The sequence below is a fragment of the Cervus elaphus genome, chromosome 23 (genome assembly GCF_910594005.1).
Source record: "Cervus elaphus chromosome 23, mCerEla1.1, whole genome shotgun sequence".
NCBI classification, from domain to species: Eukaryota; Metazoa; Chordata; class Mammalia; order Artiodactyla; family Cervidae; genus Cervus; species Cervus elaphus.
In genome coordinates this window covers 54,916,642-54,942,645 of record NC_057837.1, presented here as the reverse complement: position 1 = coordinate 54,942,645, position 26,004 = coordinate 54,916,642, and the positions used below count along the sequence as shown (strand labels likewise).

Sequence of the window (26,004 nt, the reverse complement as noted above, 5' to 3'; positions counted from 1 at the left end):
AGTAAGAATGGCCATCATTTAAAAGTCTGCAAACAACAAATGCTGCAGAGGCTGTGGTGAAAAGGGAGCCCTCCTACACTGTTGGTGGGAATGCAGACTGGTGCAGCCACTATGGAGAACAGTATGGAGGTTCCTTAAAAAACTGAATACAGATCTAGATATTATCCAGCAGTCCCACTCCTGGGCATATATAATGCAGAGAAAACCATAATTTGAGAAGATGCACACATCCCAGTGTTCACTGCAGCACTATTTACAACAGACAGGACATGGAAGTAATTTAAGTGTCCCCTGAGACAGGAATGGATAAAGGTGTGGGACATAATGGAATATTACTCAGCCATAAAAAAGAATGAAATAATACCATGTACAGCAACAGGGACGGATGATGATCACAGTAAATAAAGTCAGACAGAGAAAGACAAATACAGTATGATATCACTTATATGTCAAATCTAAAAAAACGATACAATGAATTTATTTACAAAACAGAAAAGAGAAGCAGGGACTTAGAAAACAAGCTTAAAAGGGAAGTGGGGAGAGGAGTAAATTAGGAGTTTGGGATTAACATATATACACTACTATATATAAAATAGATAATCCACGAGGACCTACTGTATAGCACAGGGAACTCAGTATTTTTAACCTATATGGCGAAAGAATCTGAAAAAGAATATACATATCTATACATACAACTGAATCACTTTGCTGTGCACCTAAAACTAACAGACACTGTAAATCAACTAGACTTCAGGCAAAAAGAACAGCCACTCACGTGACCCCATCAACACCATCCTCCATACCTGCCGCTCCCTGTAGACGTGCCCACAGAATTCCTCGGAACGGCTGGACGATCAGCCATACGTTGTGAAGCCTCATGTTCAAACACCTCTTCTTAAGAGGAGGGTTTTCTCTCAGGGAAATGGCTGAGACCCTTTTCCCACCAGAGACACCTGAGGCTCAGAGAGTTACTTTTGGGCTGCCCGAGGTCTCCTGCTCCCCCGGCCACCTGCTCACCACACTCCTGTCCTCCGAGACCCTCCCAGCTCCCATGTCCTCTGCACCTGCCAGCCCTCCCCAACCCTGGCTTCTGCAGCTCCTGAGAGGGACTCGAGGCGGCCCCTACACCCAAGCTCCTGCAGGGCGGGTCCACGGGGGACCACTTCTGTCCACTGTCTCGAGCCCTGGTCTGGCTTTGACAGCCTGGCGTCCTGTGGCTCTTCGTGCTTCTAATCTTAACCTCATCTGCCCTTCTGCACACCAGCCACACTGCAAATACCCTGAGCCCCCAGAAATGCTGGATCCTGGGTGACCCACAAGGAGGCAAAGGGGAGGGGGAGAGGAGGAGGAGGAGGACACTGTCCTGACTCCTTGTGTGCACCGGGGCATCTGCACAAGGGCAGGGGGATGACCAGCAAGATACTCCCAGGTCCACACCCACCTCTGAAGAGTGGGAAGCCCAGGAATTACACTGAGACCCCGGCCAGGGTGTGCATATGACCAAGGAGGCACCCTGGAGCATGTTCCTGGGGCCCCGTGGCAAGCAGGACCCCAGGACACGGTCTGCTGGGCTCAGGGGGGGCTGGCCACACCCCCACACACAGCTGGGCTATTTTTGTCAAGTTTAATCAAGAACAATCAGCAGAAGCTGAAGAGATGGGAGGGTGGATTTGCATGATCCGATTCCTATTCTTAAATGTTAATTAAAGTCATTTTCCCTTTGCCTGCTCTGGGCCTGCACTACGCTTGCTGCCCCTGCATGGCTTTCCTGCTGTCAGAAGGCCACTGACCTCAGCACTCCCTGGGGGGCAGGGCTGAGCCCCCAGAACACAGCCCCACAGCAGGCCCCGGTCCTAGACCAAAGCCCCAAGACCCAGCCCCCTCACCAGCCACACACAAGCCCACAGGAGGGTCTCCTGGAGTCGGGAAACGCCTTCTGCCCCCAGAGTCCCTGTTGTGTGACCTTGGGCTGATGGCCAGACCTCTCTGAACATAGGAGTGTCTTCCCCTCTTTACACCTGAGTGTTACACAGCTCAGGGTGAAGCTGGGAGCATCCATTGAACTACAGGGAAGTTTGTTCTCTGCCCTAAAAATGCCACTGGGTGGTACCTGCCTTCCATCACAAGGGGCCTGACTTGGCAGTTGAGTGGACAGGGTTCCAGCTCTGCCTTCAGCAGGGGAGAGGTCAGGATGGAGGCGCCAGAACATTCATTCCAAGTCCAGTTTCCTTATCTGTTAATTAAAAAAAAAAAAAGGATGGCAAAGGAGGTGGTCAGAGAAATTCTTATATGTTGATACAATCAATACAACAGAACCGCTTGAAACAAACATGAAGTGATGTATAATATTCTAATATGGAAAATCCTCCAGATAGATTAATCACTGAAAAGCCAGTGGACAGGACAGGTGAAGAGCACAACAATCCTTTTCTTGTAAATAAACTATATTATGTAAATATCAAAAGAGGAGGCCGGGAGTCCTGCAGGTACATAGTTGTAGACTGTGGTAGGTTTGTTTTCACTGTGTATTTGACCAGATGACCCCATCCAAGACAAGCATGAATAAAATTAGGTTAAATATTTTTAAAAGGGGGACTTCCCTGGCGGTCCAGTGGCTAAGATTCCCTACTCCCAGTGCAGGGGGCCTGTGTTCAATCCCTGGTCAGGGAACTAGACCCCACATGCCACAACTTTGAAGATCCCACGTGCCACAAAAGGTCCCACGTGCCACAGCTAAGACCTGGCAGAGCCAAGAAATACGTATCTTTAAAATGGAGGGTAAGCTTCTGGCGGTTCCCATCCCAGGCTTTCCTGAAGATGGAAGAGAGGACAAGCCCCAGTACCCCCTTTCTGGAAAGGGGGTGACCAAGCCCGCCTGTGAACCACAAAGCCAGCGAGGGGCTTCAAGGTGTCTTATGGCTGAGGGTCGGGTCCTCCCCTGAGCCAGTGTCACGGGGGCACGTCCCCGCATTACTCACGAGCTCCTACCACATCACCGCGAGGAGGGGCGAGGCTGCAGCGTCCCACCCGGTCCTGGGCCCTGGGCTCCTCCCGGGGGTGGAGGAGGATGGACGTCAGCCCCCAGGTCTCACCCCGTTATTATGAGCCACGGCTCCCACCTGTCGGCTCCCGATTCCAAACTCAGCAGCCAACAGAAATCGCTGCAATTTCACTGGACAGGAAACTAAACTTCAAAGGTTAAAATCACCGGGACATTGTGCCGCCCCCACCTCTGACCCCTTGCACCAGCCACCCCAAGCTCCATCCCTCTCGGCCCGTATCCCTGAGCTGGAACTTCCCTCCCTGTTGAGTCCCCAGGGCCTCACGTGTAGAAAAATGAAGAGAGAGAGAGGAGCCCAAAAGTGCAGGGTGGATAGGAGAGAAGAGGAGGAGACTGGAAACCCCAACTGCAAATAACAAACTGAAAAAATATACATTAAAATTATTGGGATGTCACTTCCCAACAGAAGCCAACTCAGCCCCTCAGGCCCCAAGGCTGGCGGGGCTCGACCACATCCTGGCTGGACAAGGGCTGCCAGGACAGATCCCCAGGCAGGGGCCAGGTCGGGGCACCCCCTCGCAGTTCACACCCTCAGCCATACCAGGTCCTGGGCCCTGGGAGAAGGTGGCAGGAGGGGGCAGGTCCTCAGACCTGAGCCGAGATGGGACCAGTCATGGCTTGAATAGGGGGCACAGAGCAACATCTCGGGGGCTTGGCATCCCCCAGTGGGTGGGGGGCAGGCACTGTCACCTCCATCTGCTCGGCGCAGCTGAGGGGTCGCTGGGCTTCCCTGTTCCCTGCCAACTGTTCTGCTACCGTGACCCTCCCTTGGGAGGAGTTAGGATTGAACAGGAAATCCACCTGCCCCTGGGGTGGGTAGGTGTGAGTTCTGGATTACCCACCAGCAAGGCAAGAAATCCCATTCCAACGCTCCTTAAATCCCTCCTTTCCCAAATATCTGCCTTAGTATCCCATGGGGCATGGGGGAGGCTTTCCCTGTGCCTGAAAACCTCAGAAATTAAATTAAAAACTCATGATGGCTAGGGGAAGGCTGACAAGAAAATCCTAAACCAGACTTACCAGCTTAAGGCCCTTCTTTGAGAACCTTTATTAAACCTGCATGAAATTAAAATACCCTTTTCCAATAAACTTCACCCGGAAGTCAGTAACCATGGTTAGAGCTGTGCTGCTGTGAACACAAGGAAGCCCTGGCTATTTGTCCAGGTTTGTGCCCGGCTTTTGTGGCCCAAAAGCACACTGCGCAGTCATAGGTCAGTCACGTGACTTGCAGGTCCAGTGTTAAAGTAAGGATGCAGGGCCCTCGTTCACAAGGAAGAATTTCCAGACTGATGCAGAGCATAAACCCAGCTCAGGGCTCTTCTGAGCTGGGCCACGTCTGCACAGCAGTGATTCTCACTGGTGGGAGGCGCTCAGCTTTTTATCAGCACCTCAGCACCAGCACCAACAGCCATGCAGACTCACACACACTTTGCCTGCCCATAACCACTGCTGCCCTGTGAACCACACTCGCTGACGGGGATGGCTCGAAGCCCTCACCAAGCTGCGATAGGAAAAAAATGGGCCAAGGCTCCGTGTCTGGTCACCTGCCCACCCACAGCTGCTGACCACAGGCCCCAGGGCCCATTAGGGACCCAGAGGCAATTCGGTTCAGGAAGCCCTTTGCAGCTGCTGCCCACTCCTGTTCATTTCCCGTCCCACGAGCACATTTTACTCTCTCGTAAGCCCCAGGTACTAGCATTGGTCCCCCACTGCACGGAGCAGGGCAGCATGAAGGGGACTTAGGGGAGCAACCTGGCGTTCGGGTGTCACAGGCGGGGTTCGGTATGCAGACAAGCCTGGGCCTCTCTGGACACCCCTGGGTTGGCACAGACGTGGGATGGGCCGACCCCTGGGGATCACCGTGTGGAAGCAGCTGGAGGCAGAGGGCAGCCCCCAGGGTGGGCAGGGGTCTCTCTGATCTCACCAGGCTTCCATGTGGGTTCCTCACACTGTCTTTTCTGACACTCTACAGTACGCTGGGGAAGTTCCAGAAAACCGGGTGGAGATGGTGGTGGCAAACCTCACAGTGATGGACCGAGATCAGCCGCACTCCCCGAACTGGAACGCCGTCTACCGCATCATCAGTGGGGACCCCTCGGGCCACTTCAGCGTCCGCACAGACCCCACCACCAACGAGGGCATGGTCACCGTGGTTAAGGTGGGTGCTCCCTCACTTCCCGCCCCAAGACAGACATAACGGAAACGACGTCCAGGTTCATTGCCTGCACTCCCAAAAGCCAGGGTCAAAGGCAATCTCACAAGGACCAGTCACATGACCCCCAGGACGCTGCCAGTGTGACCTGGCATCCCCCGCCCCACCAAGAGAGAACTCTCCCATCTTCTCTCCACACCCAGCCCAAAGCTCCCGAAGCTCGAAAGCCGAGAATCAGCCTCTCCTGCTTCCCCTCAGGAAATGACAAGCCCTGTCGGGGGCAGTGAGCAAGCTGTGACCCAGGTGCCCGGAGGAGGGTCAGGAGGAGAGAACACCAGGGAGCAGGCCAGCTCAGGGGTCGCAGTCCCTCCAGCCCCTCCTCCCCCTGCAGCTCCCAGAGCAAGGCTTCCCCTGGAGCCTCCTGACCGTGGAGACAGTGCGGCTCCTGGGTTCCCCACAGGCTCTAGTGCCCCCGGCCCAAAAGCCTGCACCCCGCACTGGGCTACTCCCTCTCGGGGCATAGACCAGCCCCTGGGCTTTGAGCAAGGGGTCGTGGCCTTGTCGGGGGGAGGCAGCCAAACAGAGACCAGGTGAGTGTGTCAGACTCCGACTGAAGGGTGGGAGCAAATCACCTATTGATTTCCCCAAATTGATCATTTTCCCAGTTACAATTGATCATATTCCCTGTTACAATTGATCATATTCCCCATGACAAATACGCTTTCCTTTCCCTCCTGTGGACCTTACTGGCCATGACCATCCTCTGGAAGGTGTCCTCGCTCACATGGTGACACAGTTTTAACGCAAACACAGCATTATCCCACGTCCTCCAGGGACACGACCTGACACACACGGGAGAAAGATCACTTCCTCCAGTGACTTGTTCACAGACGAAACCACTGTAATTCTATGAAACAGTGTATTCAAGCGAAGTGGCCCCCATTTTACTCTCAGGGGGGCCCTGGGGGAGGGGCTGGAGACCTGGCAGCCACACAGGTCTTGGCGGGGCAGGGAGGCCTCAGCCATGAAGGGGTAAGTGCCATGCAGGGATGGGGGCCTCACTGGGGGCTCTGGGGGGGTCTGTGAGACACCCCTTTTATCGGCAGATGAGACCACGCCTGCAGAGGATAAGAGTTCCCCCTCAGGGTCATCGGGGGTGGTAAGGGGACAGTGGGGAGGAGATGAGGGTGTCGGCCCCAGAACCCCGATCTCTGCTCCCGCCTCCAGGCCCTCCCATGGGCAGGCACCCTCAGCCCCCTTTCCATGCCCACCCAGTTAGATTACTTCTTAAACTCCTTCCTGTACTCCATAGCTTATGTAGTAACAGAGGCTGAAAAGGCATGAGTTTGATGTACCAGGCATTATGACTAAACGCTTACAGAGACTGCGGTGGGAGTCCAGACAGGGCGGGGACACCTCAGCTGGGCAAGCAGGGGGCCCGCCTCCAGCACCCACAGGTCTCACAGGACCACTGGCCCCACGAGGCCATCAAGTCCCCTTTAGCAGAGGTGTGTCGCAGTACTTATCACAGACGTTTCCAAGGGCACCTAGCCGTGAGAGACAGGAGTGCCGCGCCTGGCACTGCAATTCCCTGGTTGCTAGCGTTGCTCTATCCATGCTTCCAGACCTCAGGATGCCCTCCTCTGCTCTCCTAACCATGTCCCGCTACAGCCCCTGGCACAGCCAACCACACCTCTGCAGTCTCCAGGATGTGTCCACACCTAACTTCTCTCCATTTTCCTAAGGCCATCTGTGCTGTGCCGTTTTTCAAGTCTGGATCCCAAAAGGGTCCCAACACTGTGTTCGGTTGCACCATCTCTTGAATTTCTCCACACTGAGACCATCCCCGCCCCCCCCCCCCCCCACTGCAGACCTGTCACAAACTCGGGGTCCATGGTGCCAGCCCTGTCGATGGCTTCCTCATGGTACATCTGGTCCCTCATTTTAGAGAATGTGCTTCCTGACCATCTCGAGTCTTTCACCCATTCATTCACATGAACACTCCATCCAAACTGAACATAGGAGGGTTTTACTTAACTTCATTGCTTTTTGTACTTGATCTCATTTCTCTTACACTGAAACTCTTGGTTGGCTCCAAACAATGTTAATTGCTAATTTACTTGAACCTACAACACACAGTTGCCCCTCCGCGTCCATGGGGTGACTGGTTCCAGGACCTCCAGCTCAGGGAGACACCAAAATCCACAGATGCTCAAGTCTTTCATATAAAATGGCACAGTATTTCCACACAATCTGCACATACTCTCACATATATTTTAACTTATGATACCTGATACAATACCAACACTGTGTAAATAGATGCCTGTGTGTGGCAAATTCAGGGTCTGCCTTTTGGAAATTTCTGGAATTTTTTTCAAATATTTCCAGTTGGTGGTTGGTTGAGTCCACAGATGTGAAACCCATAGATATAGAGAACTGACTTTACGTAATAAACTTAAAAAATAACAAACCAAACAGCACTGCCAACACCAGGAAGACCAAATGAATTTAAGACTTTTCTGCAAGAACTGTTATCCTCAGAATAAATACCACGAAGGACTCACGATCTAAATACTGTCCTAGTCACTAGAAATCATTATTTTCTTGGGAGTTGTATTACCATTGAGCATCACCGACTCAATGGACATGAATCTGAGCAAACTCCGGGAGACAGTGGAGGACAGAGGAACCTGGCATGCTGCAGTCCAAGGGGTTGCAAAGAGTCGGACATGACCTAGCCACTGAACAACAACAAGATTTTATGTGGCTCCAAAAATCAAAGCTATACGGCAAAACATGCAGCAAACTCATGCCCCCAGACTCCCCTCCACCGGGTCCTTCCCTCTGCTCAGGGGTGACCATTTTAACGAGGTTTTTTTTTCCTCTTTTCAGCATTTCTTTCTAGAAGTACGAGCAGGTACATACACAAATCCACACTCCTCTCCCCCTTTTACACAAGAGGCAGCACATGAAGGATGTTGCCTTTTCAGCTCACCAATCCATCCTGGAGGTCTCGCCACTTCTGTGTGCATCACCCTGGTTCTTACAGCTGCAAATGTCCCCACTGTGTGGACGCGGCTCGTCCGCCCACCAGTGCCGTGGAAACCGTGGCATCCTCGGTGAACGATACAGATGATGCTGTGATGAACGTTCTCGGGCACGTGCTACTTCACATGCATCCAAGCAGAATTATTCAAGTTCAGTCGCAGTGTGACGTGCTGCTTGTTGTCCAGTGAGACTGCTGCGAGCTCTGCCACAAATAATTACACGTCTTGGGGCCCCAGGTAGTTCTGTGCAGCTTTCATCCTCCTCAACACGTGAAGATGACCCCGCAGGCCAGCCACACCCTGCAGACCACACCAGCACTTATCAGTCAGGGTCCTAACACCCCAACATGTGTGTGAACTGGAAAGAATGTTCATGCAGGGGCCCACACAGAGGTGAAGGGCCCGCAAGCCCTCAGGGGCTGGTGTCCGGTAACTCACCCCTGACCGGATGGGTGACAACAACTGAAGGACGTCCTCTCACAGCTCTGGGAGGGTCCCCCTAACCTCATCCAGTTCCTGGTGCTGTCCTTGGCTGGATCCATACCAACCCATCTCTGCCTCTGCGCCTTCACCTGGCCCCTCCCTGCATCTCAAGTCTCTCTCCCTTGACTCCCAGGCACCCATGCTTGGACTGGGGGCCACCTCAATCCAGGGCAACACCTCTCAAGACCTTCACCTTCATCACACCTGCAAAGACCCTATGCGCCCAAAGGGCACATTCACAGGCTCCAGGTGGACACATCTTTGGGGGCCACCCCTGCAGCCACCACAACACGTGAGCAGCCTGGACAGACAACAGTCCCCCAGGGTGTCAGGGGCAGGGTGGGGGCTCCACACTCCCAATGCAGGATGAGAGCTGGAGGCCTGGTTGGGGGGCGCCTGGGGGAACTGTGGCCCCCAGGGAGCCCAGCTGCTGCCACTCCATGACTTGGGGGTGGAAGGTGAGGTGTGAGGTCCTTCAACCCCACTCTCTCTCCTCCCACTGCCCTAACCCCACAGGAAGCCAGACACAGAGGCTGGGGGACGGCATTCCTGGGGACTGGCCTCTTGGGCCCAGAGCTAGCAGGTGCAGACCAAGCAGCCCCGTGGGCACTAAGCCGGCTGCCCCTCTTGGTGCCTCTCATTCCAGGCAGTCGACTATGAGCTGAACAGAGCATTCATGCTGACTGTGATGGTGTCCAACCAGGCGCCCCTGGCCAGCGGGATCCAGATGTCCTTCCAGTCCACGGCGGGGGTGACCATCTCCGTCATGGACATCAACGAGGCCCCCTACTTCCCCTCCAACCACAAGCTGATCCGCCTGGAGGAGGGCGTGCCCACTGGCACCGTACTCACCACGTTCTCAGCAGTGGACCCCGACCGGTTCATGCAGCAGGCTGTGAGGTGGGCCCGCAGAGCACCCTCAGGCCCTGGGAAGGGGTGCCCCATGCTCCACAGAGAAGAGTCCTAAAGTGCCCCGTGAAACCTGAGACCCAGAAAGTCCTGGGTGGGTGATTAGGGGCACCCCTAGGCAGGGAGGCCCAGTCTGGGGACAGCTGGATCACCAGCCACCCAGCTGCCCCGACACAAGACAGTGGGAAAAGCTTGAAGGACATTAATCCACGTCTAGTGTCAGACTGGGTCCAGACCCCACCGCTCATTCCTGAGCTGTGTGACTTTGCAAGTCACCAGCCCTCTCTGCTCCCCCATCTCCCCTCTGTAAAGGGGGGTGATAGGAGAATCTGCCTCCCACGGTTCTTGTGAGGTTGAGAAGCCCGTCCTCCTCAGGGACTCCCAGCCACTGCTGTCACCGGCCCAAGTGAGAGGCCCCAGTGAGCTCAGAGAGCAAGCGGGCGGGCAGGAGGGGCTCCCCCAGCCCCTCGCCTCACCCCTCCTCCTCCCTGCAGATACTCAAAGCTTTCAGACCCAGCGAACTGGCTACACATTAACGCCACCAACGGCCAGATCAGCACGGCGGCTGTGCTTGACCGCGAGTCTCTCTACATCAAGAACAACGTCTATGAGGCCACTTTCCTGGCGGCTGACAATGGTGCGCCCAGAGGCAGGGAGATGTGCTGGGTGGGGGGCTGTGAGCAGGGCCCCCTCAGCCACTGGTGCCCCGGAGCCCCTCCCTCATCCATTCGAAGCCCGCCTCAGCCAAACAACACGATTGTTACTCAGGTTGGAGATGCCACCAAAAGGCAGGACCACGGTCAGCGGAGGACAGAGGGAGCAGCTCTGGCCAGCCGGCACCAGTCCTCCCACACTATGGGCCTGCACTGAGGCAGGGGCTGGGCTTGGGGGCTCCAGGACGACCACACGTCCGCAGGCGTGTGCCGCTCATGCGTGGTGTGCAACTGAGTCGCTGTGTATGTCACACGGCAGAGCCAGTGTATGGGGCCATGGGGTGTGTCCTGGGCAGGCCTGCGCTCGTGGAGCCCAGGAGTGACCGCGTGACTGCCCATGTCCGACCCACAGGGATCCCCCCGGCCAGTGGTACTGGGACCCTCCAGATCTATCTTATTGACATCAACGACAACGCCCCTGAGCTGCTGCCCAAGGAGGCGCAGGTCTGTGAGAAGCCCAGCCTGAATGCCATCAACATCACAGCGGCTGATGCTGACGTGGACCCCAACATCGGGCCCTACGTCTTCGAGCTGCCCTTCGTTCCGGCAAGCGTGCGCAACAACTGGACTGTCACCCGCCTCAATGGTGAGCCCGCCTCGGGCACCCGCCCACTGGCTGCCCGGCCACCGGGAAAGTCAGACCGAGTCCGGAGGGCAGCCCCACCCAGGCCTGTCACCAGGGAAGCAGGAGCAGTGGAGTCAGGAGCCAGTCTCATAGGGGCTGCGCAACCCTCTCCAGGGCAGGGGCCCTGCCTACTCCAGGGCTCAGCCACCAAGGAGGCCCCAAGGCAGGCCCCAACCTTGTCCTTTAAAGAGCTCCACACGACCATTCTGCCACTGTAACCGCATGTGACCGAGACCACTCCCCGAGCCAGTCATTGAACAATGGGCCCCACCACCACCACCATGTTCCCTGAGGCACTTTCCTAGCCATGGTCTTGGTGGACAGGGCTTCCAAGTTCTGGAGTCCTGATAGCATTTACTTGTTCCCCAAACCCTTGCCAACACAGCATTATTGTTTTAAAATCATTTTTCTAATTTCTTAGCCAAAATCACTGTTTCCACTTGCATCTTTTAACTACCAGTGGACATTTTCTCATCTATTTGCCATTTTTTGCTTCTGTGAATTATCTGTTCAATGTCCTTCACTATTTTTCTTTGGAATGGTTTTTTTTTCCCTAATTGACTTGGTAGAACTCTTTCTATGTTAAGGACATAATTCCTTCATCCTACATGTTGCAATTGGTCTATTCCTGAATTGCCAAGTCTCTTAACCTTACAGGACAACAGATGGTGTGTGGTATGTATGTGTGCATGTGCGTGTGTGCCTATGTGTGTCTTAGCCAGACAGGCCGAGCCTCTGCCTGCATTTCTCTGGCTCAGAAGGGCGGGCTGGCTGCCCGCTGAGCAGAGCGCGCCCCGCCCCCACCCAGGTGACTACGCCCAGCTCAGCCTGCGCGTCCTGCACCTGGAGGCCGGGGTGTATGACGTCCCCATCACCGTCACGGACTCGGGGAACCCGCCACTGTCCCACACGTCCATCATCAAAGTCAAGGTGTGCCCATGCGACGACAACGGCGACTGCACCACCGTGGGCGCAGTGGCGGCAGCCGGGCTGGGCACAGGTGCCATTGTGGCCATCCTTATCTGCATCGTCATGCTGCTCAGTGAGTGCGGCTGGAGGTTCCAGGGTGGGGGGACACCCTACCCACCAGAGTCTGCCACCAGCCCAATTCAGACGAGGGGAGTGGTAATGGACACGGGCCCCAGTGGCCACACGTGCCCGCCTTCCACACACTCCCGAGGGTGCACACACGCACGCCTGCTCACAGCAGCCCCACCCCGCAGCCATGGTCCTGCTCTTTGTCGTGTGGATGAAGCGGCGGGAGAAGGAGCGTCACACAAAGCAGCTGCTCATCGACCCCGAGGACGACGTGCGGGACAACATCCTCAAGTACGACGAGGAAGGGGGCGGCGAGGAGGACCAGGTGAGGCTGTGGGGGCCTGCCCAGCCCCGCTGAGCACACCCCCAGCAGGCCCTGTGACCTCCCCTCCGCAGCCCTGAGCCCCCACTCGCACCTCCCTCAGCCACTGACCCCAGGCCTGTGCCACCCTACATCCCGGGGCTCGTTGAAGGGGACCTGGGAGCTGTGGGTTGGGCCTCACTGGGCATTTGGGGTGAGCCTTACCAGGCTCAGCTGGTCAAGAATCCACCTGCAATGTGGGAGACCTGGGCTCAATCCCTGGGTTGGGAAAATTCCCTGGAGAAGGAAAAGGCTACCCACTCCAGTATTCTGGCCTGGAGAATTCCATGGACAGCACAGTCCATGGGGATCACAAAGAGTCAGACTGAGCGACTTTCACTGTCACTTTACCCCATGGAAGCTTAGAGATCCTTGTGAAGTAGGGTAACAGCGGTCCCAGGTCAGTGACGAGGTACAGAGCAGGTGAGGGGTGGGCCCAGGTTGTGGGGGGCTGGGGGCACAGACCCTACATGTGCCTTGAGGACAGACAGGATCTGATGGACAGAGGCGAGGCAAGCCTTTCAGGGAGGACAGACCAGGTGATAGAGACGGATGAGGATGCACCCCATGGACCTCCCCCATGTCTCTGCCTGCTGTCCCCCACCCTGGGCCCCCTCGCGGACTCCACCACCCCCCCCACAGGACTATGACCTCAGCCAGCTACAGCAGCCAGAGGCCATGGAGCACGTGCTGAGCAAGGCCCCCGGAGTGCGGCGGGTGGACGAGAGGCCCGTGGGCGCCGAACCCCAGTACCCAGTCAGGCCCGTGGTGCCCCACCCGGGAGACATCGGCGACTTCATCAACGAGGTGGGTGGTCTGGTAGGGGGTGGGGGGGCGGGGGGGCACACTTGCTCACACGGACCAGAAAAGCTCACTTTTCTGTGAGGAGGGTGGCGTGAGGAGGCAGATTCAGACCTGGGTTCACTGAGCCCTGCCTAGGGGTGTGGTGGGGGGCAGGCCAAGCCCCGCCCCCCAGCATCCCCACTGGGAATGGCCTGGGGGGTGGGCATTCATCCAGAGCCGCCCCCTGACCACACACTTGAGGGTCCCTCCTGACATCTGGGATCTGAAGTTCCAGCCAACAGGGTCCCTCCCTTAGCTCGCTCCCCCCCAGTCTTGATACTGAGCCCAAGGTGCCCACCTGCCAAGTCCACGGGCATCAAGGGTGCGCCCCACCTCTGCACATCTTCCTTTGTGGGAAAGGGGGGCACGGCGAAGCCGGTGTGTGGCCACCTCCCCCGCCAGGCCAGTCGGTAAACCTTGCTCTACTCAGCTCTGAGACCCCTTTCACGGACATACGCAGCACTTACTGAGCACCTACTGCACGCATGGCCCCGCCCCGCACTCTAACCCCGTTTCTGTGGCCCAGGGACTGCGCGCAGCCGACAATGACCCCACGGCGCCCCCATACGACTCGCTGCTGGTGTTTGACTACGAGGGCAGCGGCTCCACAGCAGGCTCCGTCAGCTCCCTGGACTCCTCCAGCTCCGGAGACCAGGACTACGACTACCTGAACGACTGGGGGCCCAGATTCAAGAAGCTAGCGGACATGTACGGAGGCGGTGAGGAGGATTAACGGGCCTCCCCGCCGGACGCAAGGATGGACAGACGGACGGACGGGAGGAGCAGGACTGGAGGAGGCAACGGGCCTTCCCGACCCGCAAGGCCATGTCACTCCGTGGTGGGGGTCCCCGCCCTGCCCCCGCCCCAGCTGTCTGGCATGAACACTTGACCCGCGGCTGACTCAGCACTGAGGAGAGCAAGAGGCACTCTGTCTTAACTTGAATTTCTTAGGACAGAAGCACTGTTTTAAAAAAAAAATGAAAGTGCCTTTTGGTACATGTATCAGATTCCCTCAAACTCAGGAGCGACTAAAAGCAAGCAGACAGACCCCCCACCCGGTCCTGAGCACCTCTAGCCCTGGCTAGTCCCAGCTCTGAAGGCACCAATTAAGGAATTGGGAAGAATGTGTCCTTTTTTTTTTTTTTTTAAATCTTTTATCAAGAAAACAAATGGGTGACTCGCTTGACAAAATTGACAAAGAACAACGGGTCTAAACCCCATCAGCCCCTCTGAGTCCTCATGCTTTGCTGTCCACAGTCAGGGTCTCCTACCCCATGGGGTCCCCAGGTCAGCACGAAGACCCACCTTCAGCTTCTGCAGCAGCGAGTCCCCTGGGTGCAGGCCAAGCCCGTGGACCCAAGACCCACTGTGACTCTGACTTTTGCCCCGACTCCCAGAATCTGGAAACAGCTGGGGCCATCCCTGATGTTCCCCATGGCTGCCCCTGGCCATCCCCAGGGCCCCCCAGTCAATCATTAGGCCTCCCCCAGGGCCAACTGTGACCCTGAAAGCCACCCAGGTCCCCACTATCTTTGGACCAAGACAGTATGGTGTCCCAAGAAACCACAAGCAAAACCAGCCAGCATCCCACCAACCCCTGGCATGAACCCTCCACCCTCTCAATGAGACTCCCAAGGAACCCCAAGTCAAAGGCCCCCAGACACGCACCAGTCCAGGCCCCAAAGGCTCTGGATGTCTCTGGCCACCGGCAGGGCTGCACCGACCACAGGGAGAGCTGATGCTCACTTGGGGTCCAGAAACCATCACAGCCAGCAGGAGACTCTGGGGTCTGCCCCAGCCCTGCCCCTCTGGACCGGTCTCTGGAACCCAGGAGCTGACAAGGATGGCAGAGGTCTACTCCAATGCCGGAACAGTCCCATCATCCGTGCCGTCCATCCCACACATGTGTCTGGGCCATGCCTGCCGGGAACAGTCTCCTTTCCTTTGGACCCATGTCAGCACCCAGCAGCTGCTGGGCCAGTTAGCTGCTCAAGCTCTCAGACCTGGATGTGCCCTCTTGATGGGCAGTGTGACTCTCAAGCCAGACTCCAGGCTCAGTTCCACAGGACAGCAAGAGGCGCTGCGTCCCAAGGACCCACCGGAGCCCCTGCTGTGTTTGCCAGGGTTGCGGGGGGTGGGCAGCTAGAGGGGAACGGGTGAGAAAATGCCCTGGAGCAGCTTCTCCCCGCAAGCATCACCCAGGGATAGCCTGCCTGGTATGAAGGCACCTGGGCTGGCTGGAGAGGCCCCTCCAGGGGAATCCTCACCTGCTCTCAGCTCCCCAGCAGGACTTGGCATCGGGCCTGCCCTGGAGCCCCACCCTGGGCCTGCTCCTGGGGTCAGGCCTCCAGAGGACCTGAGACAGGGGTGCACATACTCCCCATGTTCTCCATGGAGGGGGGTCTTTGATCCACACCCCCGCCCATGGCCTGCCCCCAATGCCATGGTCATCCTCTTTTCTAAACAGCTTCAGCCTCAAAGATGAACTTGAGTGTACACGTGTGTGTGTGTGTGATCTGCGTGGGTGTGTCTCCGCTGGACGTCAGGGTCTTCCCCAAACCAAACTCCTCGCTAATTCCATCCACTCTCCCAGGGCTGAGCTGAGCTGCGGGGGGCGACTCGGCTTGTAGCCTGAGGGAGGCAGGTCCATCCTGACCCCGTCCACAATGGCCCAGGGAGGGACGAAGGGACAGGTGGACGGAGGCAGCGGCCACTTGGGTCATGTACTAATGCCCCCAGGCATACAGGCCATCTCACAGACCTGGGTGGGTAGCCTGCTGAGGTGGGGGGATACCCGCTTCCTGCTATGCAAATCGCTTGGGGTCAGACAGCCAATGAGGATTGTCCCAGCACCTGGGGGCGTGGCCATTTGAGGACTGCTAGTGTCCTCAGGGTTGGTGAGATGTGAGCTGGAATCAAAGTTTTAAGTTTCAGTCAAGTTTCAGTCAAAGTTCTAAGTATGAATATGGGGTGGGGGACCCAGACAGCTGTGAACTCTCCCCACTGGACTCCTGAAGCCTCCTTGGGTCCCCAGGGTCCTGGGATCACCCCAGGGATGGGGTGCCAGGCCCAACCCACAGCTCGTTGTCCTGAACACCAGCCCCCCAGCCTCCCTGCAGCTCCTCTCCCCCTCCTCTCATTACTGCCAGGCCCCCATCCCACAATCTGTCTATGTTACACAGGCCCCATCCCTGCTCCCAGGCAGCCGAAGAACAGCCCCTCCTCACCTCCACCCCAGACAGCCCCTGGAGACCCCCACCCACTCCCAGAAGCATCCGGGAACTCTGTCCCAACCAACGGTTAGCATTAGCTACACAGTCAGTATCAAACATTTCTCACGTAGCTTGTAGATGTGACGGGTCCAGACTAGGAGGGGCGGCCAGAGAAGGCCTGGACTCAGCGCTGGCGAGGTGCTCGGGCAGGTCCTGTGCCCGCAGAGATTTTTGTTCTTGTGACCAGGACTCACCTGCAAGGACACCCCAGCCTTGAGAAGCAGGCATCCCCAGCCCGGGGCCCCGAGCCTATCAGGCCTCAGCAGCCCTTCCCCACGGCCCAGCCGGCCTTCCCCTTCTCGTGTTCTCAGAACACCCAGGCGCCAGGCCTCCCACCGCCAGAGCGTCAGGGTACCAGCCAGCCATCAGGCTTCCCTACTGTGAGCACCACTGACCCACCCAGGTCTTCGAGACAACTCTGTTCTCTCTGAGGGGAAATGTCAGGGAGGGGAGTCTTGGGTTTTGTCAAGGCTGAAAGGAACACCAAAAAAGCAAACACAGTCTCCCCCACGAAGAGCGCCCTGTGAGACAGTCTCTGGCCATGTGGTGTACATACGACAGGCTCCGCGATGCCGGGATCCCATGGGGGGAGCACCTCTGTGTATAATTGGAACGCGTTTCGCTTTTCCTTTCTCTCTCCTTTTCCCATTCTGATTTTTTTTTTTTTTTTGCATGTTTCTTTCTGACAATGGACAACATGTGTAGCAGCCCGCATGACTGTGGTTGTTCTGGGGAAAGATACTGGAGTATGATGTATTCTCACTGCAACTCTGAGCATCGCGCAGTTAGACAAACGTTCCAACTTTTTTTGTAATCGTCAACAGCACAACTATTTTGTATTGTTGTTTGTATCATTTTGTACCAAAAAAAAAAAAAAAAAGGAAAAAAAGGGAAGAGCGTTGATGTTTTCAATGTGTTTTTAGTGCCAGGCGGTCTTGGTTCCACACTGCGCAGTGGCTCCGCAGGGTCGTCGTGTGCGGGAGCGGACGCTGCTGCAGGGGAGTAAATAAAGCCCCCCTTTTACGCAGTTGGCCTCACCCTGGTTTGTTTTTCTTCACGTGTCCCTGTGAATGGCAGATGGATGAACACAGGGGCTTTGGTGTCCAGAGTGGGACTTGCTCGCTCGGCAAACATCTCAGGGCCCTCTGTGTCTCGGCCTCCATTCTGGGCTCCAAGCACAGCCCTCAACAGAACCAGGCTCCTTACACAGGTGAGGCCCAGGGATGTGGACAAGCAAGACCCAAGCGCCATGCGTCTAAATATGGTAACATTCCTAGAAGGTATAAAGCAGGCTAACAAACAAGGTGCGTCCCGCCTCCTGCCTTGGCAGACACACCTTCGTAACAGCAGGAAAGGCCTGGGTCACGTTGAGGATTCTCCTGCTCCTCTGATTCTCTGTGCACCTCCCACCTTCTCCCCACTACAGGGGCTCTTCATTCCAGCCCAAACTGCAGCCCCAGCCCCATGCCGGCCAGAAACCCCAAGGCAAGTGGGCCCAGTCCTCCAATGTTCTCACAGCACAGCCTGCCCTTGACTACTGGCCTGAGTCTGAGCTGCGCTGGCTCACACTTTGCTGGTCACAGAGCCACACAGGGGACCCCCAGGGACACTGCTGGGCTCGCTGGGGCTCTGCCAGCCTCAGGGAAGCAGCTCGGAAAGGCTGAGGGGTGCCAAGCTCAGCCAGTACTAAGTGATGCAGTCAGACCCGCAGAGGGAGCCCCAACCACCCCCACCAGGCCTTTCTGGGCCTCAAATCACAGCTAATCACAGGCGCAGCTGACAATCACAGGCACAATTAGCACTTGCCTCTAATGACATTCACAATTAGGCAACTGCTGTGGGCCTGGGATAGGCAGTCAAAGAGGGGTCGGGCACAAACTCCTTGTAATCAGACCCCCGGGGCAACGCCCGGGGGGTCATTCTGCTTAAGGTCACCCTCCCAGCTCCCCAAGTGGCTCAGAAGATTCTTTACTCAGCAGGTAAAGAATCTGTCTGCAATGCAAGAGACCCAAGCAGGAGATGAGGATTAGACATGGGTTTGATCCCTGGGTGGGGAAAATCCCCTGAAGGAGGAAATGGCAACCCACTCCAGTATTCTTGCCTGGGAAACCCCAATCCATGGGGTTGGAGGCAGAGGCCTGGCTGTCCCTAACAACCAGGCTGGCTCGAACAAACACAAAGGCCAGCCTGGGGCCTCTCGGAAGCCAGACAGTCCCTTCTCTGACCCCAGGGCCTACCCTTGGGTCATTTTGTTAGAGAGAGGTCACTACCTTGCCTACATGTGGACACAGGCCCAGGAGGGCAGTCAGAGCAGTCAGTTCACAGGCAAGCACTGGCAAAGCCCCTGGTGCCTCAGCTGCTCCACCAAGGAGGCCGGGTTCAGCCAGCAGTTGGGGGAAGGGGCAGACTCTGGGACTGACGTGCTGGGGGATGCACACAGGAGGCCACGGGAGGCAGTGATACAGGATGGCCCTCCATATGCCCCAGCCACATGGCAGCCCCCCACCACAAACCTGATGCCCACCCCCGAGAAAGCTTCCTTGACAGGAGAAGAGCCTAAGCAGAGGAGGAGCCAAGGCTCGGAGAGTGACGGAGAACAGGGCCAAGAGAAGAGGAAATGGCTGTGTGGGTGAGGGCAGGATGTGGGAGGCAGGTGGTGGACTGACCCCCATGGAGGCCCTGTTCCAGCTCGGCCCAGGCGTGGGGAGGACCCGCACTCAGCTCTGGCCTTATGGCTGGATACCCTGTGCTGGCAGCAGGATGGTCTGGAGCTCAGGGAGATGTCAAGTGGGACGGACGGGGGTCATCAGGGCACAGTGGAAAGTGGACACCATGAGCGGAAGCAGCCACATGTCCCAGGAGGGGGTGATAAGGGACAGAGCGGAGACTCAGGGCTGAGAACCCCCAGGTTGATGCTGGCGGGCCCTACAGATGGACAGACTGGTGGGCAACTGCACCCCCGGGAGCTGCTTTTGGAACCCAGCAGAACCCTGTGCCCCTCCTTCCCCACACACAAACACACAAAGGCCCCTCCACACCCCCTGTCTCTCTCTGTAGAAAAGCTGAGTCTCCCAGGCCTCCCAGAGTCACAAGGAGTGGCTCCAGCAGCTAGTGAATACTGCATAGTCGCAGACTCAATGTTGATGCACGACTAAAATTGTCAGCAAAGACATGCTACACACCCATGTCGACAGCTTCCACTCTGAGAATATGGTGCCCTCTATCAACATGCAGGGCTTCCCTGATAGCTCAGTTGGTAAAGAATCTGCCTGCAATGCAGGAGACCCTGGTTCAATTCCTGGGTGGGGAAGATCCGCTGGAGAAGGGATAGGATACCCACTCCAGTATTCTTGGGCTTCCCTTGTGGCTCAACTGGTAAAGAATCCACCTGCAATGCAGGAGACCTGGGTTGAAAAGATCCCCTGGTAAAGGGAAAGGCTACCCACTCCAGTATTCTGGCCTGGAGAATTCCATGGACTGTATAGTCCATGGGGTCACAAAGAGTTGGACATGACTGAGCAACTTTCACTTTCACTATGTCAACATACAGAAGTTACAAAAGATGGACTTCACCCCTGATCCCACAGAAATGGAATAATTTTCCAACAAGTGGGAATTTGTAAGCAGCTCTTTGCAAGAAGGAGCTCTTTGCAGGAGGCCCTTTTGCCTTGTCACTAACCTCAAACCAGGCACCCCCATGCTCTGCTCATCTCTGGCCCAAGCACACCTTTCAAATCTTTGATCACACAATCCCTGGCCTAACCTATTGGGTCTCTCCATAGATCAAAGACATAGAAAGGAAGACCAAGCAATTAATAGATAACCAGGGCTCTATCCCAGCTTCCGCCTTCAGTAATCTCATGAACAAAGTACATGAACAAGACAGCAACTGAGGAAAGATCACAAGGAGCCAACGAGCCTGCAGGCAGTGGGGGCCAGCCCCCATCTCCATGATTAACTGACCTCACTTCCTCTTTCCCCCTTAAAACCCTCATGGCTAAGCAGAATCTTGGGACTCCGTTTTGGGGGACAGAGTCCCTTCTCCCCAGATTGCTGGTTTTCTGATTAAAAGCACCATTTCCATTCCTGCCAACACATGCCACTCCAGTATTGATTTTTAAGCAGTGAGCAGCCAGACCTGAGTTCAGTAACATTTTCACTTAAGAAAAAAAATAAAATAAAATAAAATAAATAAAATAAATAAAAAAATAAAAAATAAATAAAAAAAGAAAAAAAATAAACTTTCACCCTGAACCCAATTTTAACTGATAAACACAGGCTGGGCGCTATTTCACAAGAGCCCGGAGCACTCTCAGCTCTCCCAGGCTCTCCTGGCTATCCCTTCCTGCTCTCCCATCCTCTCTCAACCCCTAAGTGCCCTCTCCCCCAACACATAGTCCTCCTCCATCTGCTCAGGGACATGCCCCCGGGAGATGCCCCCATCCCAACAGCCCAGAGCCGGGTGAGGGAGGTGAAGGAGGGCTCAGGTGCCACAGATCTGCCCCAGCAGGCCTGTCCACAAAAGCAGGGGTGCTGCCAGCTCACTGGACCTACCCCCATGGTGCCCAGGGCAGGCCTCTCAAGCACAGCCCTGAAGCACCTCAGTCTGGGGAAGAGGGGTAGTGCATGGGCACAAGTAGAGTTCTCTCTCGACCCTCCATACTGCAGCTTGAAGCAGCCTCATCAGAGACAGAAGAGCCCCTGAGCAAGGGTGGGGTAAGTAGTTCAGTCAGCCCCCTTTGGAGGTAAGGCCAAGGCCAAGGCCTCCAGGGGGGCCCACCCTAGAATGAGAGGGCCTGAAGACCACCCTACACTCCCTGTACCTGCTAACCTGCCCGGCAGCTCCCCGGAGGCCTGGGTGGCAGTAAGTTCATCCTGACCCAGGCCCTTAGGGGTTGGATCGGAGTGGGGGACACTCTGCAGCCTGGAGGCCTCCTAAACACTGACTCAGCTGGACACCATCAGACCTCACCAAATAAGGGTCCTCAAGGTTGACCCTGAGGAAGCAGGAGGCCCTGGACACTGGCTAAAGGGGCAGGGATGGCTGGGTGTCAGGGTCACTTGCCCACAGTCAGTCAAGTCCACTCCCTCCGCCCTCCCTCCCAACCCACGTGCTCCATCACCACTCCCCCCCAACAAATAATGCCCACCAACCCTGTCCCCAACCCGCCCCACCGCGCGTGCGCGCGCACACACACGCACACACAGCTGTCCTGACTCACGGGAGGCTGAAGGGCGCTGTCCGCGGTGCTGACTTTCAGCTGCCTGGCCCTGCCCCGTGTGGCCTCAGGAAGCGCCCATGGGAACTTCTGCCTGTTTGGGAATAAATCACCTGCTTGGGAACTTACCTCAAAGGCAAGAACTGCGACAGAGAGAGGAGAGGGCTGGCCCTGCTGAGCTCCTGCCACGGGGACACCGCTTCTCCTGGCCCTCCCCTGCTGGGCCAGGCAGTGGGGAGGGGGCCCAGCAGCCGGGGCTCCACGGGAGCAGCCTGCCGCCTTGCACGCCTGGGAGGCTCTCGTGGTCCTCAACCATCAGACTCCTCTGCACACAGAGCTCCCCCGCCAAGATGGTCCTTCAGTTCTCACCATCTGCCTCCTTATGGGATTCCTTCAACAACTTCACTATTGAATGTTCATGGGTTTTACCTCGAGTTTTCCCCCGAACTGTCTCTACATCTTGGCAGGGCAGTGATTGCCCTGGCTGTCCCCACTGTGCTCCAAGCAGCCAGCATGGCCTGGCCCAGAGGAGCCGGCACCCCAGCTGATGAGACTCGCTAACCAGGCCCCCGCTCCCTGCCTCCCTGGGGCAGCAGCGAGTGTGTAGCCAGAGCCTGGCCAGAGTCCAGCTTGGCTCCTCCTGGAGCTTCTAACCTTGGACAAGTTCCCTAAAGGTCTCTGAGCCAACACCACCTCCCAGTGGGTGGCTGAGAAGATGAAGATGAACTGAGAGGAGATAAAGGCCAAGTGCCCATGAGTACTTCAGAATGCCCAGGGGTGGGCAGGCACCCAGGGGACCCACACTACAGGGCCAGCCCCCAGGGATGAATGCTATGGTCAGCAAGCAGGCAGGGTGTGCACATGTGTTTGTTTGCCAAACAGGCACCATCTCCTCCACCAACCAACCAGGCAGCTGGTGGGCACTGCACCCTGGCCCTATTGACCGAGACCTCCACCCACCACCAAATGCTGTAGAAGACTCTGGGGGGTGACTTAGGGAGGGGGCAGGAAACTTCCAGAAGCATGCTGGCCCCAGTGGCCAGGCAGGGGGTGAGAGGTGAGCACTCTGCACCTGGAGCCAGGAGTGGGTCTGTGCTGGCAGCCAGCATAGGAAGGACTTTTCCTTCCTTTTAAATTTCTGGAACAGTTGCCATGGAAACAGAGGCTGGCAGTCAAGAGCAGCTGAGGAGGAGGCATAGTTGGGCTCCAATCAGCTGGGCCTGTGGCCAGGTGGGGACAGTCACCCGCACCCCACCCCTCTGACTCTGTAGAAAGAAAGAAAATCTGGATTCTCAGCCTCTCTTGGAAAGTTACAGGACTTCTCTCTGGGTCGAGTACCAGGCTACAGGTATGGAGGAAGCCGGGAGAGGATGCTGGACGTGAAGGGCCAGTGACTATGCCTGGAGCAATCCAGCAGGTCTTTCACATGCCCTTTGCAAGATGGTGGGCACCAGCCCCTGCCCTGCCTCATCCTGTTAGCAGGAAGGGGGTCCCTGGTGACCCTGGGTGGCTGGTCAACCACAAGTGGTGAACAGAGATGGGCCAGGCCATTTCAGGGCCTGAGGACACATCTCAGGGCATGTGTCTACTTTCTGCCTGCTCAGCTCAGGCCCTAGGACTTCTCACATGGGAAACCGGGAGGCCCATGAGAAGGACCTTTGTCAGGTTCCAGGGCTGCTTCTTCATATTTTCTGTCTGGTGGTGTTGGTGATGAAATAAAAATTCATATTGTAAGGCAAGCAAGAAAAAGTTAAATCTTTTTCTCTGCCCTTTGACCTCCTCCTTCCCCTCTAGGGTGCATTATGAAATAACCAGACCTCCCCATCAGCAGAAATATCTGCTCAACCATAAAGATCAGTTTTGCTTCTTCTGGCACTAGCCATGTAACTCCCTAGAAGATCACACTTTCTCAGTCCTTTCTCAGTCCTGGAAGGCGCTCAGATGACCCATCACTCACCTTATGTGTGCAGACATCTTTGCTGTGCATTATGGACAAGACCCCTACGTCATTTCCCTTAAAGATAAGGATTGGTAGAGAAGAGACTAACCAGATGACCTGGGGAGACACCTGGGCTGCACCTCATGGAAGTTTGCAGCTTAAATATGTACTGAGAGTGGCTCAGTTGTGTCCAACTCTTTACGACCCCATGGGCTATACGTCCATGGAATTCTCTAGGCCAGAATACTGAAGTGGGTAGCCTTTTCCTTCTCCAGGGGATCTTCCCAATCCCCAGGATCAAACCCAGGTCTCCCACATTGCAGGTGGATTCTTTACCAGCTGAGCCACAAGGGAAGCTCAAGAATACTGGAGTGGGTAGCCTATCCCTTCTCCAGTAGATTTTTCCAATCCAGGAATTGAACCAGGGTCTCCTGCATTGCAGGCAGATAATTTACCAACTGAGCTATCAGGGAAGCCCTAAATACGTACAGAGGACCTCGTCAATGTCTCTAGCTATGTCACCCATACTCTGCCTATTTGACAAGATTCCTGGTTCCTGCGTTAAAAAACATGTGACTGTTGTTGTTCAGTCGCTCAGTTGTATCTGACTTTTTGCAACCCCATAGACTATATAGCACACCGGGCTTCCATGTCCTTCACTATCTCCTGGAATTTGCTCAAATGCATGTTCATTGAGTCGGTGATGCCATCCAACCACCTCATCCTCTGTTGCCCCCTTCTCCTGCCCTCAATCTTTCCCAGCATCAGGGTCTTTTCCAATGAGCCAGTTCTTCGCATCAGGTGGCTAAAGTACTGGAGTTTCAGCTTTAGCATCAGTCCTTCCAGTGAATATTCAGGGTTGAGTTCCTTTAAGATTGACAACAACAAAGGCAACTTGAAACCACTGACCAGATACACAGTGTAAAAGACCAACGACTGTAATCGTGTAACTCTAGATGTGGCCTGAGGAAGCAACAAGAGGGAACTGTATTCTAGACTATGACAGATTGTGAGAAGGTGGCCCAAAGTCTTGACTACTGTTAACAGGGCCTGGTCCAGTAATAGCACATCGAGTGCCCAGCAACAAAATCCTCACCTGACCAGAGAATGAGCGCAGGGGGACAAACTGGTCATGAAATGCCTTCCAACTCTGCATAGAAATTCAGGCCAAAAGGGAGGAGACTGTACACAAAGACTCTTGCCCGCCACCCAGTTCTACAAGAATCAAGTCACCAGCCACCACAGTTGCTGACCTGCAGCATAGCCCAACAGGAATTCACGGCAAAGACCAGGGCAAGGTGCTTTGGGCTCTGGGGAAACTGGCAGGACTGGCCTGCAGGTAGTCAGATATTTTTAGGAGAGAATCTTAGGAAACCAGTTTCTTGCCTCTTCCCATACTGAGAAAAGCACTAAAACTATTAACAAGAGACCTACTCAAAGACAACAGTTACCTCCCACCAAGCTGTGTGCTTGGGTGCCTGCACCCCACGAACAAAGTCACATACATGGACTTCCCTGGTAGTACAGGGGATAAGACTCTGCCTGCCAATACAGTGGACACAGGTTCGATCCCTGGTCTGGGAAGACTACACATGCCACAAAGCAACTAAACCCGTGGGCCACAAATACTGAGCCTGTGCTCTAAAGCCATTGAGCCACAACTAAAGCCCATGCTACAAGATGAGAAGCCATCCTAAAGAGAAGCCCAGCCCACGGGGATCAACAAAAGCTCAGTGAAACCAAAAACAAATAATTTTTTAAAAGCTCACTTATGCTGCCCCTCCCCTCATCTCCTTGAGACATCCTCAGAGCCCTTTGAGAAGCTGCCTCCTAGGTTATAATCCACAGATTGGCACAAAAACTTCCCATTTCTTTCTCAGATTTGACCAGTGTTTTCACACACACAGCTGCATGCCCATGCTTTTTAATAACATTTTGGTAGCTTCACTGGGGCGTTCTGGGTGCATGGAGAGGTACTCCACTCCCACAGACCTGGGGGGCGGGCACACAGCTGCCCCTCGGGCAATCAGCTTAGTAATGGGCCCTCTGGGCTCTAAACCCAGGGCATCAGCCAGGTTTCTGCCCCTCCCCAGGGAAGTGAAGATGGAAACTGCACTCTGAACAGGTGCCTTGGTTAACCTCTCAGCCACCCTGGGGTTGGGGGTGGGGGTGTTACTATTGTCTCCACTTTAGAGATGAACAAACTGAGGCCCAGTGGGTGAAAAGGCTGCATCCAGAGGAGGGGACACGAGCCCCAACTCCGTGCTGCAGGAGAAGCAGCCATAGGCCAACCTTGCCAGGAACCCAGTGAGGGCAGATGAGGTGGGGGGAGGCCTGAGGAC

At 55.7% G+C, this 26,004-nt stretch overlaps 1 protein-coding gene across 2 annotated transcripts in view; it reads left to right on the top strand.

Moving 5' to 3' along the window:
* CDH4 (cadherin 4) overlaps positions 1-15,378 on the top strand; it is a 475,206-nt gene extending 459,828 nt beyond the window's left edge. For both annotated transcript variants that reach the window (XM_043884659.1, XM_043884661.1), the window contains exons 9-16: positions 5,034-5,219; positions 9,390-9,643; positions 10,147-10,289; positions 10,718-10,951; positions 11,799-12,032; positions 12,214-12,353; positions 13,032-13,196; positions 13,759-15,378. In XM_043884659.1, coding sequence (XP_043740594.1) covers positions 5,034-5,219; positions 9,390-9,643; positions 10,147-10,289; positions 10,718-10,951; positions 11,799-12,032; positions 12,214-12,353; positions 13,032-13,196; positions 13,759-13,965 — 1,563 coding nt within the window. In that variant the 3' untranslated portion in view covers positions 13,966-15,378. The remainder of the gene's footprint in view (positions 1-5,033; positions 5,220-9,389; positions 9,644-10,146; positions 10,290-10,717; positions 10,952-11,798; positions 12,033-12,213; positions 12,354-13,031; positions 13,197-13,758) is intronic.
* Positions 15,379-26,004: the final 10,626 nt, after the last annotated feature.